This window comes from Anser cygnoides, chromosome 7, assembly GCF_040182565.1.
Source record: "Anser cygnoides isolate HZ-2024a breed goose chromosome 7, Taihu_goose_T2T_genome, whole genome shotgun sequence".
Lineage (NCBI taxonomy): Eukaryota > Metazoa > Chordata > Aves > Anseriformes > Anatidae > Anser > Anser cygnoides.
The window spans coordinates 14,708,983-14,721,715 of record NC_089879.1 but is presented as its reverse complement, the minus strand read 5'-3'; the positions used below and the strand labels follow the sequence as shown (position 1 = coordinate 14,721,715).

General features: G+C 69.5%; 1 protein-coding gene across 1 annotated transcript; it reads right to left on the bottom strand.

Annotated features, from left to right (window-relative positions):
- Positions 1 to 317: 317 nt before the first annotated feature.
- Positions 318 to 12,402, bottom strand: PPRC1 (PPARG related coactivator 1). The gene is given in 15 exon segments (XM_067000387.1): positions 318 to 653; positions 915 to 1,066; positions 1,207 to 1,328; positions 1,530 to 1,593; positions 1,740 to 1,919; positions 3,381 to 4,170; positions 4,363 to 4,430; positions 4,819 to 4,879; positions 5,200 to 5,253; positions 5,638 to 6,646; positions 6,648 to 8,240; positions 8,378 to 8,494; positions 8,759 to 8,914; positions 9,044 to 9,187; positions 12,222 to 12,402. Coding segments are annotated over 15 exon segments (4,761 nt in total). The 5' UTR covers positions 12,369 to 12,402; the 3' UTR covers positions 318 to 549.
- Positions 12,403 to 12,733: the final 331 nt, after the last annotated feature.

The window sequence follows — 12,733 nt, the reverse complement described above, 5'->3', positions numbered from 1 at the left end:
GGGACAGAGTCCCAGCTCTGGCAGAGCCCTGAAAACCGCGGCTGTGTCCTGGAAGAGGCGTTCACCCCGTGCCGAGCCATTTAGGGGCTGAGACAGGCACTTCAGTGGCTCGGTGACCCCCATCCTGCCCCACTTTTCCCCAAACACCTCAAACCCAAGGAGCACGAGGTGCCCAGCCGGCATCTGCACACCCTCCCCATCCCATTCTGCTGCTCCCTGGGGCCAGACCCAAACACAGAGTCCCCCCGTGGCAGCCACGCTGCCCTGGGACCCCTGAGCACACGCGTGGCCCTGCGAAGGAGGAGACGAGGCAGCGCTGGTGTTTGGGCATCCACATTTATTATATGGCCGGGGCAAGCCAGGGGCTGCCACCCGCCTGGGCCCCTCCGATCGAATGGAAACGACCCGTCCTCCTTAAATATTGATTATAAAACAAATTTTTTTCCTTTTTCTTTTTCTTAAAAACCTCATCTCTCTCTCTCTCCATACTTTTTTTGTCTTTTGTTTTTGAGTACAAAAGCGGGGGCGGGCGCTCCGCCGTGCCTGCCGCTACCTCCGGAGGCTGCGCTGTGCCTGCCGCAGCAGCGTGTCGAAGTCCAGGGAGTCGAATTTGCTCTTGACGGGGGCCGGGTCGAAATCCTCCCGGTTTGAGTCTGGAAGACACGGAGAGAACCTGCCCTGAGCCACAGGGATGGTGGCACGGTTCTGGCCATCCAAGCACCAGCTCCTCCCCACCTCGCTTCGCGCGCCGACCTCCAAACCCAGAGCTGGGCCGGCAGGGGGACGACGGAGCCTGGCCTCCATCGCAGGAGAGAGGCAGAGCTGGGAGCCCAACCACCTGCACCCCCTCGCCCTACACACGCGAGAAGGAGAGGATCCAGGCTGCCCCTGGCTCGGGGAGCTGCACAACTCACCCAGGTCGGCGTAGTTCCTCCTGCAGAACTGCCGGCGGCCGCCGAAGCACAGGTCGAAGGGCTGCTCGTCCGGGCGCCGCAGCTTGTGCCCGCTCTCGATGGCGGCGAAGGCTTCCTCGGCGTAGCGGTACGTGACGAAGCCGTAGTTGTCCCTGGAAGGGCAGGAAGGAGATGAGCCATGGCACGGCTGTGTCCCCCCCCGCCTCGCTCTGCACCGTCCTCCTGAGGAACCGGCAGAGGACAGGAGGAGCCGACCCCGGGAAGGGGCTGCCCGCGGCCCCGCGGCTCTCACCCCTCGGAGCGGAAGTGCAGGGTGCACTCCTCGATGTCCCCGAACACCGAGAAGCGGTGCCGCAGCTCCGACCGCGTCATCCTGCTGGGTATCTTGCCGATGAACACGACTCGCCGCTCCTCCTGCGGGCAGGGGGCACCGTCCCGTGAGCTGGGACCTGGGGGGGGGGATCCCTGGCCAGCCAGGCTCGAGGGCTCGGCGTCTCCAAACCCCGCAGGTGAGCGGGATCTCTAGGATCTCCCGCAGAGCATCGCCACCCGCCCCACCACGTCCTGGCCAGAGCCTCCCCGCAGCGCTGCCTGCGTGCCCGCGACCCCACTCACTATTGCACGTTCCTTCTGGAGGATCCTCTGCCTTTGGTAGTGGTCCTGTGCGTCGTAACTGTATCTGGCAAGGCAGAAACCGGACACGTGAGCTACAGAGGGTCACAGAAGGTGCTGGAAGAGAGCGATCCCAGGACCAGGACACAGGGGAGATGCTCGAGGAGTGGGTCCACGCCTGGGCTTACACCCCCGCAGGGCGGCTGTGCTTACCGTCTCCGCCTGTTACTCCTCCTGCGGGGAGAGGGGGACCGGGACCGGGACTGTCTGCGGGTCGGGGACCTGGATGAGTAGGAGGAGGAGGAAGAGGAGGACGAGGACCTGTCCCGGGACCTGCCACACGACCCACAGCTGGAGCGGGAGGAGGAGCTGTGGGAACATCTTGAGCGGTACCTGGGGGGAAGGAGAGAGAAAGCTCAGCACCGAGCCCTCCCCGTGCCCAGCACCAGGAGGTTCTGGGGAAGAAAGAGACCCCCATCCTCCCCAGAACGCCCAGCACGCCACACATCCAGCACCCACCAGCACCCCCAGGGTGAGCCGGGCTATGGAAATGTCTGCCCAAGTTTGCCAGGGGATGCCAAGGCACTGCAGAGACATTGCTCGGCACGGCTCCAAACCCTGCAGCCTAAAGGGAGCAGCCTCCCACCAGCACAGCCTTCAAAGAGCACGAAACGGGCACTGGGGAACCACGCAGCGTGGCCACCGCCCCGCAAGGACCCACAGGGACCAGGGCTGCTGTACCCAGCCCCACGTCGTGCACAACAATGCTGCTGCCGTTGCATCCACATTGTGCTCAACAGCCGTGCTGCTGGAGATCCTGAGTGCCTCCGACTGCACCAAGGGCTGGGGCATCCACCAGGAGAGCCGAGCTTCAGTGCCCACAGCCCCCTGCCCGCAAAGCCACGGGGCAGCGACTGAAACCCCTCCAGGGTCAAGCCGTGCAGCCCCCCGCCAGCAGCAGGGTCCCCCTCTGAAGGTGCTGCTCGCAGCCGGTCCCTGCCATCGGCAGACCCAAGCCCCGAGTACGAGGCGTGCTGCCTGGCACTGCCACCTACCCTCCTGGAGGACAGCGGGTCAGGGCGGCACCGTCCATGGGGACATTTCTGAGCACTGGCCCAGCTGCGTTTGCTGGGAAGCCAAGCCCGGCACGGCAAGTCGCCAGGCTGCATCCCCCTGGGGTACAGCACTGTGTGCTTCTCCTGATCCGCTCCAGCCTCCACACCTACTGGCCGTGGGCAGAGGAGCCCTGCTTGGACAAGGCCTTCAGGCCCAGCGACCTGGGACGTCTCCCAAACCGGCCGAACGCCCGCGGGAGCGTGGGTGAGGGAGCTCTCACCAGCCCCAGCGCCTCCCAGCCCAGCTGGGCCAGGCTGCAGGGGGACATCGCTCAGATGCACGAGGACCCCAAAAGAAAGGAGGCCACCTCGATAAGGAGCGTGGGGCCACGCCAGGCGGCCTTCTCCTCTGCTTGCCTGCAGCAGCTCCTGCTGCCATCGTGGCTCACCTCACTCCTGCGCCCAGGGCTGTGCCAGCCCCGTGGCACAAACGCCAACGCCTGCACTAATAATCCAGAAAGCTGCCAAAAGCCAAGGTGCAGCTGAGGGCTCGGACTCGAGCGAGCACTTTGCGGTGCTCCAGGAGGGGTGAGGAGCCCTGCCCAGGGGCGAGGCTCAGCCAGATGCCGGTGTCACAGCAGCTCCCCCAGTCCGTGCTGCTCACCTGGCATCCCCTCAGCGGGACCACAAGGAAATCAAGGTCCTCGAACGGGCGTACAGAGACGTCTGGGCAACTTTGCAAAAACACCAGCCACCGGGCAACGCCCGAAGAGCAAGCCCACGCCGCTCCACCACTTACCTTCGCCACCGCTTGTGCGGCGGGGACAACGACCGTGACCGGGAGCGGGAGGATGAGGATGAGGACGAAGATGAGGACTCGCTAGCTCCGTCCGAACTGGAGCTGAAGGAGCGGCTGGCACGGCTGCGGCCAGCCCTCCAGCTGCCGGCAGAGGGGCTGGGCGAGTCCCGGGGTCTCCGGTAGCAGCGCAGGGACCTCTTGGCAGCAGCACGGCTGGGCTGGGCACTGGGGGGCCGCACCTCCTGGTCCCGGCAGGGGGACGCGGCTGGAGACAGGAGCACCGAGGTGGGGGGGCTGCTGCACCCGGCGGTGGCCTTGCTGGGGACGCTAGTCCGATAATCCAGGGGGGCTAGGCTGGCCGCCCCCGGGGGCTCCTGGCTGGGCCCCCCGGCGGTGGCGGGGGCGGGGGCCGCCTTGGGCTGGTCCAGCGTCCGTTTGGTTAAGGAGGAGATGGGTTTGATGGTGATGTCCCGGTGGTGCTTGACGTTCCAGCGGGAGCCGCTCTCGGTGGCGGGGGGCTGCGTGCCGGCGCTGCTGCTGCTGCTGCTCTCCGGCCGCGCCGTGCCCGGGATGCAGTAGTCGTGGTCCCCTGAGCACACGTGGCTGGGGGTGGGCACGGGGATCCTCCCCGGGAGCTTGCTCTGGGGCAGCGGCTTGGCTTTCGTGAGCTTGGCGGTCCTCTGGCTCCCCTCCTGCGGCACGGAGACGGGTGACTTGGTCTTGGCCAGCAGCGAGACGGCGGGCAGCGGCTTCCAGAGCTGGTGGGGAGGCGTCGCCGGGGGGGTGAGCCCTGGGAGAGCATCGGAGAGCTTTCAGGAACAAGTCCGGGTGAAGCAGAGAGGGCAGCTTACTGCAACCCGCCTGGCTGGGCACCCCCTCCCCAGCTCCCCTCCAGCCCTGGGGTCCCCTCCAGGCAGCCCCAGCCCCAGGACAGCCCCTGGCAGGGCACGGGCAGCTCCCCCGCCTCGCTCCTGGCCATCACCTGCCACGTTGGCCAGCTCCGAGGCCTGCAGGCCGTCCGGGGGCTTCCTCTCCGGCTGCGTCTCGGACCTGAGAAGGGGAAGGGAGCTTTGTCACCGGCAGCCACCAAAGCCCACCCGCGGTCCCCAAGCCGGGGGCTCACAGAAACTTTTGCATCGAGTTGCCTGGACAGGGGGCACACAGAGGATGCAAAAGAGCTGCAAGGATGGAGCTTGCACATCCCAGTCCTGCACATCCCAGTTTCCCTGTATTTATTTTTTATGCTCAGCACCAGCTGTGCCCCCAGCCCAGCAAGGAGCCACAGCTCAGCCTTCCTGACGGGAGAGCCCGTGGATGCAGCCCAGCACCGTGCCAGAACCGAGCAGCCCAGGGCTGAAGGCAGGGCTCAGCCCCCCGAGCTGCCCCAGGACCCCTGTGCGGGCTCCGTGCTGGGGCACGCAGACATCTCCGTACTCACCCGCTGCTCCCCGCCGGCCGCCTGTCCTCGGGGGGCTGCGCAGGAGCCTCCTCCTTCTTGGCTGGAAGAGAGCGGGGGGTGAGAGCGGGGCTGGAGGGCAGGGGACAGACCCTGCACGTGGGGGCACAGCACGGAGAGGTCTCAGGGCATCCCAGCCCAGCTCCCCGCGGAGCTTTTCCCTTCTTCCCCCCACTTTCTTCCCACCCCCTTGGCCACCCCGGAGACCTCCGGCCGCTGTCACAAGGCAGGAAGGAGCCGGAGGCAGACACACCCCAGGACAAGGCACCCACGCGCGGTGTCACCAGCCCGGGCACCCCAAGAGCGCAGGCAGCCCGGGCACACAGAGGGGACCCTGCAGGGGACGGCGTGCCGCATCCGCACCTTCGGACTTCTCGAACTGCTCCAGCAGGCTGGACAGGTCAGTGGCTTCGATCCCTGGGCCAGGAGAGAGAGCACAAGTCAGGCGTGCCACCACCCTCCCGGCGCCGTCCTTCCCCGGCAAGCTTCGGGCAGGAGCAGCGGCCCCAGAGCTAGCGGCAGCTCTGCCCTGCGCCTCCCGCAGCGGGGACAGGAGCGCCCGGCTCCGCAGCCCCGGGAGGGACCAGTTTGGGCGCAGCGAGCCCAGACCGCAGGCGACGACTTGGGAGACGCTGCCAAACACGGCGGGGCGAGCCCACGGGCACAACTTTGCCGCTCTCACCCCCCCAAAACCACCAGGGAGCATCGGCTGGAACCGGTCCCGCTGCCCACGGCTCCCCGCAGCGCCGCAGCCCGGCCGGTTTGGCGCTGCCCGGCCCCCGCCCCGCCACCCGCGCTCACCGATCTCGCTGATGAAGGCTCGCACGATGTCCTTGCTGCTGTCGCTGGGCTGCGCCGGGCTGACGAGCGGCTGGTGCCTCGAGAGCCGTGCGGCAGGCGGCTTGGGCGGCAGGGCCGCAGCCTGGGAGGGGGGCTTGCGGCCGGGCGGCTCCGCAGGGGTCTTCTCCGCAGCCCCCTTGGCCTCCTCCGTGGGGTGCGTGCCAGGGGACCCCGCAGCAGGGCCAGCGGCGGCCGACACCTCCGTAGGGCTCAGGGTGACAGCCGGGGGGGGCTTTGCTGGCTGGGGGGCTGCGGCAGCGGGCTCCTCTGAGGGCTGGGTGGGAGCAGCCGCGTGCGGTGCCGGCGCCGCAGGAGGGACCCTGCCGGGCTGGGCAGCGGCAGCTGACGGAGCTGCCTGGGGCTGGGCAGGGGCTGGAGCCGGGGGGGCCTTGGGGAGGGGGCTCTCCCCCGCCAGCCGTGCCTGCCTCCTGGGGTCCGACACCCTGCTGGCAGCCGGCCTGGGCTGCCCGCCCACAGCCCCCGTCTCGGCGCCCGGCGGGGGCTGCACGGGGAAGGCCGGCGGCTCCAGGCAGCTGGGTGTGGGGGCCACCGGAGGCTGCCCGTGCAGGAGGGCCGTGCCGGGGGGGCCGGCAGCCGGGAAAGCGGCGGGTGCAGCGCCCTGCAGGGTGGCTCCGGGGTCCCCGTATGCCAGGGGAGGCACTGGAGGCGGTATGGGGATACCTGGCCAGTAGGATGGGGGGGCCCAGCCCACCGGGGGGCCGTAGGGGCCAAAAGGCGGCGGGGGCGGCAGTGCCGGCGGGGGCCAGGCCATCGGTGGAGGCGGGATGCCAGGCACCATGTGGAAAGCGCCAGGGGCGCCGGCGCTGGGCGGCGGGGGCAAACCGTGGCAGCCCACGGGCTGCGGGCCGAAGCAGGGCCAGGAAGGCACTGGCGGATAAAGGGCGTAAGCACCCGCAGAGGCTGGCGGCATCCCGGGGGGGGCCGCCCCGGCAGCAGGGGGCACAGGGGGGCGCGACGAAAGGCATCGGCGTGGCCGGAGGCAGCGGGGCCGAGGCCGGTGCCGGCGGTGCTGAGGCTGGAGGCAGCGGGGCCGAGGCCGGTGCCGGAGCTGGAGCCGGGGCAACGGGAGGTTTGCTGGCAGGAGGAGGCACAGCGAGGGGGCTGCCGGGTTTCTCCGGGCTCTTCTGAGCACCGGCGGTATCGGTGGCCGGGCGCGCGGGGGACACCAGGCAGGGGATGTCCGCCAGCTCCGTCGGAGGCTCGGGGACACTGGGCCACTTGCTGGCTGCCTGCTTCTCGCCCTCCTTCTTGCCGCCCGGGCTGGGCTGGCGGTGCAGCATGCGCATGCGGTACTCCCGCAGGCTCAGGGCCTTGGGCTTGGCTTCTTTGGGCAGGCTCTCGCTTGGCTCTGCCGCCGGCAGGCTCTGGGGGGGCTCCGTCCCCGTGCCCTGCTCCGGCAGCGGAGAGGCAGCCTCCGCCACCTCGCCGCCTGGCTGCGCCGTCCCCTTGCCCTCATCCCGGTCCTCCAGGCTGGGCTGCGGCACCGCTCGGGGCTCCTCCGAAATCTTCTCCAAAGGCTCCACGGTTTCACCCTTCTCCGGCTCCACGCTCGCCGTTTCTGGCTGTGGCTCCTTCTGTGGCGCAGGGTGCTCCTTCTTGGGCAGGGAGGCCCCTGCCGTGCCCCGGGGCCGGCCGCGTGGCCGCGGCGCCCGCTCGGCGTGCAGCTCCATCTGGCCCTCCTTCTTGGCTCGCTCCAGCTGCCGCGCCAGGAAGTCCGAGACCTGCGGGGAGGGACGCGCCGCCCGCCTCGGCCGCCCCGAGCGCAGCCGGTGGGCTACGCAGTCCCTGCCCGGCCGGGGCTCCTCGCTCGGCCCTTCCTCCGCTTTCTTTTTCCGACTCTTCCTCGCTCTCTCGCGTCCGCGCCCCTTCTCGCAGCCCTCGCGCTTGCCACCCACCGCCACGGCCTCCGCTGGGGACTTGCTCTCTGGGGCACGGTAGGAGGGCTCCTGCCTGGGCTCCTTCTCCTCCTTCACCCCGTTTTCCTGCTCTGGATCTCCTGGCAGCTCCTCCCGATGCTCCGGGATCGACTCCCCGGTGTCCTCTGCGCCCAGCAGCTGGGGCTCCAGGCCGGGGAAGCTGGGGGCCAGGGGCTGCAGCACCACGGGGATCTCCACGCTCTCCCCCTCGCCAGGCACGATTTCCAGCAGGACGGGACCGCTCAGGAGCTCCTTGGCCACGGGCTCAGTCTCGGGGTCCAGGCAGACGGTGAAGGTGGGCAGGCAGTAGGGGTGCATGGATTTCACCAGCTCGCTCAGGGACACGTCGCCCGTGTTGATGATGCAGGGGTCCTCGTGCTCCTCCGGCATCACCTCGGCCCCGCTCACGCAGAACTCCGCGGCCTCCATGCTGCTGTCCAGCTCCGGGCTGGAGGCCGCCTCCTCCTCCTCCTCCTCCCCGTCGCTGCGCTGCGGCAGGGGCTGCTCGCGGGCCCGCAGCCGGCCCTGCTTCCTCTCCGCCCTCGGGGTGCTGCAGGTTTGCTTCTTCGGCGCCGCCGGCTCCTCCAGGCCGTGAGCCACGCGCTCCCACGGCAGCTCCACGTCAGGCTGGGGAGAGGAACCGGAGCTCCCATCAGCTCCCACCGCGCGGGGGAGAGCAGAGGGGCTGCGGCCGAGCCGCTTCCTCGGGCTCTGCTCCCAGCTGCGCTATGGGCACGGCCACCTCCAGCCTCCCCCCCGCTCACCTTGCCAGACAAGGACACGCTGCCGCTGCGGCTCGGAGGCCGGAGCCCCTTGGGCTGCTCCAGGGCAGGGCTCTCGCACTCGAGGGCCGGCCGGGACAAGCTGAGAAACTTCTGAAACTGAGAGACGGACGGGGGATGAGGCACGGAGCTCCCCTGCGATTCCCACCTCAGCCCCTGGCTGGCCACGCAGACGGACACGCCGCTCCCCCGAGCCTCCTGCCCCACGCCAGAGCCTACCCCAAAAAGGCTCAGCCCTTGTCCCCCCCATGGCCAGGCGGCAGCGGGGAGCAGCAGCCCACCTCCCCGTGCCAGGCCCCGGCAGAGCCCCCACTGGGCACTTCCCACGTATTTTGGGGTCGGGGCGAGGCCCCCGCCGCTCACCGAGGGATTCTCCCGCTCCCGAGGCGAGGTGAGCAGCTCCGCGTCCATGATGGTGTCGAAGGGGGACAGGGTCTCGTCGTCCGTGCTGTCCAGGATCTCCGTGATGGCCGTCAGCAGGGACAGCTCGTTCTGCGCGTCCAGGCAGGCCTTGCTCTGCTGAAGGGGCACGGCGCCACCTCAGAGGGCACCGGGGCACGGCCGCGGCGAAGCGACCACCCCCAAACGGGCCGCAGCGGTGGCCCCAAGCGGCGCCCAGGCCACCCCGCCCCGCGTGCGGGGACCCACCTCGCTCAGGGAGAGGTCCTCGATGATGGAGATAACGGAGGAGTCGAGGTAGTTCTGCATCGTCCCCAGGATCTCCTCGGCCTCCAGGATGGTTTCTGCGTCCAGCGACGTCAAGTTCAGGTCGTCCTCGTCGAAGGAGAAGCACTGCGAGAGCAAGGGGAGCCAGGTCACACCGCCACCGGCGCCCACGGTGACCTCCAGCAGACGCTGCCCGCGTCTCCATCCGGGACCTCCAGCAGGTTCGTGCTCCGCAAGCAGCACCTGAGCCCACCGCAGCACCCCAAAACGGGCAAAGGGGGGCAAGCAGGGAGCCGGGCAGGCTGCAGGTCACAAGGAGCCTTCCTCCCTTGCTTTCTGGGCAGGTTTGCCCACCGCACGAAGCCCCCCAGCACCGTGCCGGTTCCAGCCCCCGACCCTAAGACCCTCTGGGGTACCAGCGGGGCCACCGCACTGCCCTCTGATGCCCAGCGCCCTCGGGATTTTTGGGGCAGGTGAAGAGGAATGAGGCAAAGCAATTCCCAGGTTCCACGCAGCTCTCGTGCCCGAAAGGCAGAGGAGAGGCAGCCTGTCCCCCGCACCCCACGGACCTCCCGACCACGGCTCCGGCGCTTCAGATAAGCCCCAAACATCACAAAACTCACACAAATGTGCAGGGCTCAGCAGCAGGGATCAGCGGCCATCAGTGGCAGGGCCGGAACCCATCTCTGCGACACGCCGCACACGGACACAGCCCTGTGCTGACGGCCGAGGACCAGAACTGCCCCCCTGCCACCCCTGCCCCAAGGTCCCAGCGCCCCGTCCCTCCCGGCCCCCTGCCCAGGGTGTCCCCCTGAGGCCGGATCCTGCCCTCCCCGCCAGGTGCAGCGCAGCCGTGTCGCCGGCACCAGACAGGACTTGGATTCCCGTCTGCAGATGGGTTTGGGCAGAGATAACGCGGACGGGCGTGATAAGGGCACCAAGGACGGAGCCCTGGGAGAGCTGGGAGGGAGCCGCCAGCCAGCCGTCCGCCCCCAAAACGCAGCGGAGGGGCGAACCCCAGGCCGGGGGAACCCATCCCCATCCCCGTGGCTCAGCCCGTGCGCATCGGACACGGCCCACCGGTGTTTCGCCGCAGCCTGAGCAGGATGAAACCCCCTGCCCAGCACACCTGCGACCCCTCCGAGACCCCCTCCTAACCCGGGCACAGCCCCCGGCGCAGGGCAGGCTGCGCGGCTGGGCTGCTCCACGGCCCCGGCCTCCTCCCTGTGCCGGAGGCGGCCCCAGCATGGGCTGGAGGCGATCCCCAGCAAATCCCAGAGAATCCTCATGGAACTGGGGTGGCTCTGGTGGAGCTGGGGGCTGCGGGGCTCGGGGGGACGCGGCGTCACGGCCCTGCTGCCCTGCTCGTCCCACCGCCGGCGGCGCCTAATGAGAGGCTTCCAGCCGCGGCCAGCGCTGGACGCGCGGCAGGGAAATGAAATCCTCCCACTCAAGCGGCCCTGTCCCGGGAGGGAGGGCATCTCCCGAGCCCTCCCCGACTCCTTTGACTCAGCACCTTGCGAGGAGTCCCACAGCTCTGAGTCACCGGCAGCCGCGTTCCCCCGGGGACTCCCTTTGATCCACCTGGGGCCGGGCACCTCCTCCTGCCCCGGCCGCTGGAGCGTCGGGGCGGGGGCACGGAGCCGCCCAAGCCCGCTCCCCGCCGAGACCCCGAGACCCCGCCGCGTCCTCTGCGACGAGGAGGAGCCCCCCCGGGGAGCGTTTGCTTTACGCTCGCAGGTGCCGGGGTCGCGGGGATGTTCAAGGACAGGCACGAGCTCCGTGCACACCGTGGCACCGAGGGCGGACGCGGGGCGTCACCAGCGGGCATGCGGGGAGATGCCCCCAGCCCCAAAAGGAGATCTGGGTACGCCGACGGGGCTCTTTGCCTGCTGCTCTGCTACCCAAGCACCCAAATCAAGGGCTCCACATCCACGTGTCCATCCCAGCTTCTCGCCGGGGGGGTGGGGAGAGGGCACCCCACGGAACCACGCAAAGCCCACGGGCTGCCAGCAAGGACACATGTGCCTGGCGTGCCGCGGCTACGCCCCGAGCAGGGACAGCCTCCTCCCCGCGGCGCCGGGCACCCAGGCGAGCCGCCAAGGCGGGGAGAGCCGCCCGGAGAGGGCGCGGGGCGGCCCCGGCAGCGGGGAGGATGCTCGGAGGATTCCTGGGCTGCTTGGGGGAAGCGTCACGTAGCGCCGCGCCGCTCGTCCCTGAGAACCTGCCCCGCACGCCTCGCCGAGGGAACGCGGCCGAGGGGGGGGGGGGGTGCAGGGCAGTGACAGGCGGGTGGCTTCCCCCAAAATGCTGGTATCCCGAAATGCTGGTACCCCATAACATGGTCCCAAAAATCCTGGTACCCCAAAACGCTGGTATTCCATAAGCTGGTCCCAAAAACCCTGGTATTCCATAAGCTGGTCCCAAAAACCCAAGTACCCCAAAATCCTGGTAACCCCTAACCTGGTCCCAAAAATCTTGGTACCCTAAAATCCTGATATTCCATAACCTGGTCCCAAAAACCCTGGTACCCCAAAATGCTGGTATTCCATAACCTGGTCCCAAAAACTCTGGTACCTCAAAATGCCGGTATTCCATAAGCTGGTCCCAAAAACTCAAGTACCCCCAAAATCCTGGTACCCCATAACCTGGTCCCAAAAATCTCGGTACCCCAAAATCCTGGCGTTCCATAAGCTGATCCCAAAAACCCTGGTACCCCGAAATCGTGATCCCCTAAAACCTTGGCACCCCCAAATCCTGGCACCCCAAATCCTGCTACCCCCAAATCCCACCCCCCTAAAACCCTGCCCCCCAAACCCGAAGCAGGACCCCAATGGGACCCCTTGTGGGGTCCCCCCCGCCCTCTCCCCAGCCCCCAGGACCCTCCCCAACCCCTCTCCCCCCCCCGGTGCCGCCCAGTGCCCGCCGGTCCCGGTGCCACCGCCCGGAGCCCGGGTCGCAGGACCCCGAGCCGAGCCCCCCGCACCCCAAGGAGGCACCACGGGGGGGGGAGGGGGGGTGCAGCGCCCCGCTCCCCGTTCCCGGGGAGGGGGCACCCCGGGGCCGCCGGTACACGTGGTGCCGCCGCCGCCACGGCGGGAGCCGCCCCGGCCTCCACGTGTCACGGCCGCCGCTCGCCGCTCCCTCGGCCGCCGCCTACCTGCAGGGGGCTGCCGGCGCGGAAGGGAGCCGGGCGAGGGGCGCCGCCGGGAGCCGGCCCCCGCGGGACGGCCCCCGCCGAGCCCCCGCAGCTCCCGGTCCCGGCCCCGGCCGCGGCGGGCACCGCTCCGCCCCGCAGCGCCGCCATCTTGGCGCCTCCGCTCCCAACGCGGCGCCACTGCCGGGCGCGCCACGTGATCGCCGCCCGCCCCGAACTACGGCTCCCGGCGGGCACCGCGCGGGAAAGCCCCGCCCCGCGCGGGGTCCGCCGGGAGCGCACCCCTTCGCTGCCGGGTGAAATTTAACTGGGGAGTACGGCGGGGTGAGGAGGCCCGCCCCCTCAGAGGGAGGCCATCTTGAGAGAGGGCGGGCGCTGAGGCTTCGCCGCCATCTTTACAGCGGGCGAAGTCGGAGGGGGGGGTGGCTCCGTGCCGCGGCGCGCGGTGGGCGGGGCCGCGTGGCGTCACTGGCGGGAAGCGCCCAATCGGGGCGGGGCGGGCGCGCGTTTTCCCG